This window comes from Penaeus japonicus, unplaced genomic scaffold (genome assembly GCF_977035675.1).
Source record: "Penaeus japonicus unplaced genomic scaffold, GWHDUDI00000001_assembly GWHDUDI00000024, whole genome shotgun sequence".
Classification (NCBI taxonomy): Eukaryota; Metazoa; Arthropoda; class Malacostraca; order Decapoda; family Penaeidae; genus Penaeus; species Penaeus japonicus.
In genome coordinates this window covers 18,038,416-18,043,415 of record NW_028234426.1, presented here as the reverse complement: position 1 = coordinate 18,043,415, position 5,000 = coordinate 18,038,416, and the positions used below count along the sequence as shown (strand labels likewise).

General features: G+C 40.6%; 1 protein-coding gene across 1 annotated transcript in view; it reads left to right on the top strand.

Annotated features, from left to right (window-relative positions):
• LOC147469074 (uncharacterized) overlaps nucleotides 1-5,000 on the top strand; it is a 6,503-nt gene that overhangs the window by 671 nt on the left and 832 nt on the right. Inside the window, exon 2 of the mRNA XM_086551202.1 lies at nucleotides 2,882-5,000. This exon is cut by the window's right edge and continues 832 nt beyond it. Within this exon, the coding sequence (XP_086407328.1) occupies nucleotides 4,180-5,000 (821 nt within the window). The 5' untranslated portion in view covers nucleotides 2,882-4,179. The remainder of the gene's footprint in view (nucleotides 1-2,881) is intronic.

Below are 5,000 nucleotides of genomic sequence, written 5' to 3'. Positions count from 1 at the left end.
TTCATTTTCATTTCATTTCTCCATTCTTTCCTTCTTTTCCTCATCTCATTCATCATCGTGAGCGGTTAGCAACAGATGAGTCACAGAGTAGTGCCTCCTCTTCAGCATCGTCAGGATAGAATTAGAGTTAAGGCTCCGGCCAAATTACCTGAACTTGAGTTAGTTAAGTTTGATGGCGACGAGCTAAAGTGACGCAATTCTGGGATTTCTTCACATCTAGCATAGACAACAGCGATCTTGCTGACGTCACTAAGCTCAGTTATCTGCATAGTTGCCTGGTTGGGAAGTCGGCAGAGGCCCTCAAGGGGTTCCCAACTACCAACAGTGCATAACCTGAAGCCTGTGCGCTTCTCAAGGGAAGGTATGGTAGAGATGATATCATAGATGCTCATATTGCCGAACTTCATCATTTACAATTTCCTTTTTCAATGGGTAAATCAGATAGTCCTGATTTAACTGACTTCCACAACACATTATGTTCTCATGTCAGGTGTCTCAATACGCTAGCCAGTATGAATTTGTAATAATGAGATATGTACTCAGGATAATTCCTGATGATCTGAGGGATGAATGGATGACACAGAAAAAATCATCAAATTTCTTGATCATATCATTCACAAAAGGAAAACTAACAAAACACTTGCTGTTTCTTTGTCAAGAGTTACTGTTAAAACACCAAAGACTGTAACTGCTTTAAGCCTTCTCTTCTCAGCCTAAGGGTTCCTCTAAGCCAAATTGCTCTTTTTGTCAAAAGGCACATGGTACAGGGAAATACTTTTCCTATGTTAGATTACCTCTAAATGAGAGGATAGAAAAGGTTAAAGCTGCTGGGATTTGTTTAAGATGCCTTTAGGGAAATCATTGGTATAAAGTGTGTCAGTCACGGTGTATGAAATGTAAGGGTCGTCATCATGAGACCTTATGTGAGGATAAAAATAAAGAGAGTCAGACTAAGACCCCACCTTCTGATAAATATCAGGAGTCTGATAAGCTTAACCAGTCGCGCCAATCTGTAGCTAACGGTACTACTCTTAATGATAGAGCTGGTTCCTCCACAAATCAAGTTGGAGTGACTCTATCTGGAACTTCAAACGTCACCAAAACTGTGCTCCAGACCGCTCAAGTTTCAGTAGTGGGTCCGGATGGTAGAAGGTTTGAAGCTACTGTATTATTTGATTCAGGTGCCGACCGTTCTTATGTGACTTCCAAATTTGTCAAGAGGGTAAAACCTAAGTGGGTCAAGTAAGAATCTACTCAAAATAGTGTCTTTGAAGGGGCTAAATCAACCACCATCTCTAATCTCTATAATCTACAAATTACAGACTTAACAGGCTCCTCCCAATCCCTGGTTGTAGCTGAGGTTCCTAAGATTTCATCTATATTGGAAAGATTTACCGTACCTTGTGATTTACTGAAGGGCTTTTCTGATCTTGTTATGGCCGATAATTATGCCCCTCAACAAAGTCTAGAAGTAGACATATTAATCGGTCAGGATTATTATTGGAAACTGACCTATTCTGATTACCTATTATGTAAGTTTAAGGACTTGGTAGCCAAGAAGACCGTGTTCGGTTAGGTCCTAGCTGGTTGCTGGACATCTTCGGTTACTAAGACCTTTGACCATGCTAATTTCCTATGTATGTAGTGAAGTCTCTGATAATGAACTTAGGCAGTTTTGGGACCTTGAGTCAGTAGGTATTCATCCAAAGGAATCTGCTCCCGATTCAGTTTCTTGTGATCCTCTCATGATTCAGTTTGCTAAAGAAACTAAAATTAAAGATGGCCGTTATGAGGTTGCTCTGCCTTAGAAGTCAGAGAAGGTCAAAGGGTTCTGGTAAATAATCTTTCTCTAGCTCACAAAAGGTTCACAAAATTGGAGCAGAAGTTGGATAAAAACCCTGAACTCAATGAGAGCTATCAGGTAGTTTTTGAAGAGTATGTAAAGGAGGGTGTAATTAAAGAGGTCCCTTTGGATGAGATAAACACCTCTAACCCTGTAATTTACTTACCTCACAGACCTGTAGTTAAAGAGAGCAGTATTACCACCAAGGTAAGACCGGTGTTTGACGCCTCCTCCAAATCCTTTAATGACCTATCCCTTAATGATTGTTTACTAACTGGTCCCTCCCTCAATCCTGACTTAGTACAGGTTCTCCTGCACTTTAGGCGTTGAAAAGTTGCTCTGGCCGCTGATATTAAACAGGCTTTCTTACAAATTAGTGTGGCCCCACAGGACCGAGATGTTCACCGTTTCTTAATGAGACGACATGGTTCGGTCCAGGTCATGCGTTTTACCAGAATGCCCTTTGGTAACACGAGCAGCCCCTTTCTCTTAAACGCTACTATTAAGTTGCATCTCAAATCTCAGAGTGCTTCTACTGTAGTTGAGGAGTTAAGGGAGAACCTCTATGTGGATGACTGGTTAACGGGAGGTAGTACCATTGAGGAAGGCTGCACTCATCCTGTCCAAAGCTGGTATGACTCTCGTACGATGTGATAGAGTTGATATTGGGTTGTCAGAGAAGCAAGAGATCCCTTTGGAATCGGTGAAAGATTCCACTACGATCCTTGGAATGAAGTGTTTTTTTTTTTTTTTTTCACTCTGATTCCTTTTCAATCGAAGGTGTCCACTTAGAACCCCCTCTATTTCAAATTGTGTTCACTATGAGGATTATCCTCAGCCTTATTGCTAGACTCTTTGATCCCTTGGGTTTTATCAGTCCAATTATCATGTTTCCCAAGATCAATTTTCAAGAGATTTGGAGGTTGGGACTTGATTGGGATGAACCTTTACCTAATGAGTTACAAACTATATTTAATGCATGGAGCCAATCTCTTTCATGCCTGAAAGAATGGTGTATTGATCGTTGCTATTTTACAGAAGTGTGGAATCTGATGACCGGCCTCGAACTACATGTCTTTGGAGATGCATCTGAGAAGGGGTATGGTTCTTGTGTGTATCTCCGAGCCCCCCAGTCTGATGGATCTTTTAAGGTAAATCTTGTAATGCCTCGAGCTAGGATAGCACCCATCAAGAAGGTGACTTTGCCGAGACTGGAATTACTAGGTGCCTTAATGTCAGTACGATTAGTTAATTTTGTTAAATCTGCCCTCAGTTTAGATGAAAATGTTAAGATTTTCTATTGGACAGATTCTAAAGTTACACTTCACTAGATAAAAGGAAATGCCAATAATTGGAAGGTTTTTGTTTTCAATTGTGTAGCTGAGATCCAAAGTTTGACTTTTCCTAGTTGTTGGTTCCATTGTCCCGGCAAAGATAACCCTGCTGACTTGTTGACCCGGTCTTTTAGCTGATGATCTCGTGAAGTCCAATGTTTGGATGACAGGTCCCTCTTGGCTAGCCTCCCATTTAGATGATGAAGAGGTAACCTTTATAGAGGAAGATCTCAATGTACCCTTGGAGGAATTATGCAGTGTTACCGCCTCGGTTCACTTGAACGTTGTTCCCACAAAGTTGTTTGATATAGAAAGATGGGGACACTAATTTGTGCAAAAAATGTAGTGGCCTGGTCTAAAAGATTCATAAGCAATATTAAAACTGATTCTTTTAAATTGTCTGGTAGTCTCACTCATGATGAACTAACTTCTGCTAAGCTTACCTTGATCAAATTTGTAAAGGCAGAGGCTTATTCTAAGGAGATTGATCTGTTGACTAAGAAAAGGCCTCTACCTAAGGGTAGTTAATTCGAGTCAAGGGACGCCTAGAGAATGCTGATCTGACCTATGAGAATAAGCACCCAATTATCATTTCCAAAGGTCAATTTGCTAAACTATTGGTCAGGTTTCCATATTCTCTTCTGAAACATACTGGGACTTCTACATTGATCAGGACTTAATGTAATGAATATTTTATTATGGGAGTCAGACGTTTAGTGAAATCTGTATGTAGGGATTGTATACTGTGTAAACGTGTTGATTCAAAGCCATGTAATCAAACTGTTGCCCCTCTCCCGAAATTAAGAGTTCAAGTTGCTCCCCCCTTCAGTGTTACGGGTGTAGATTATGCTGGTCCTTTGTTTTGTGCAGATTTTCCAGGAAAGAAGTTCTACATCTTGCTATTCACCTGTGCTGTCATACGTGCCATTCATTTAGAGTTAAGAGTCTTTAACGGTATCCGATTGTGTATTTGCCCTGAAGAGATTCGCTGCACGTAGAGGAATGCCTTCAATTTTCTATTCAGATAATGCTAAGACATTTGTCAGTGCTGCTAATCTTCTCCGTACCACCTTCGGACCTCTTTCTCCTCAATGGAAGTCTATCATTCCTCTGTCCCCATGGTGGGGAGGTTGGTGGAAAAAACTTATCAGATCAGTGAAATCTTCCCTTAAGAAGTCATTGGGAATTAAATGTCTCACCAGAGTTGAATTGGAAACTACTCTCCATGAGGTTGAAGCCTGTATTAATTCTCGCCCCCTTACTTTCATGGGTTCTGAAACTGATCTAGATGAGGTTTTAACACCTTACAAATTTTTGACTGGCCGCACAACAGGAATGTTGCTTGATGTAGACGATGGCCATTGTGAGGTTACTGTTGAGGACTTGAGTGATCGAGAAATCTTACGCCAACAACGTCTTAACAAATTTTGGATGCTTTGGAGTGATGACTATCTCAGAAACTTACCCCTCACTGTTAAGAAATTTGTTCCTAGTGGTAATATTAAGAAGGGAACCATTGTATTAGTTCAGGAAGATAATGTTCCTAGGATTAAATGGCCATTAGGCATAGTTGTTGAAACATTCCCTGGCACTGATGGTGTAATCCGAAGTGTTAAAGTAAAGACAGCCAAGGGTATTTATTCTAGATCAGTTCAACGCTTGCATGATCTTGAAATTGCAAGTTCTCAGGAGTCTGATGATTCTGAAACTGGGTCTTCTATCACCTTTGTTACTCCTCCTTTGGATTCTGAAGCCAGTAGTGTAGATTCTCCAACAGAGCAGGATGGATCTGTTAATTCTACTGAAGTTTCTGTCCCTAATTT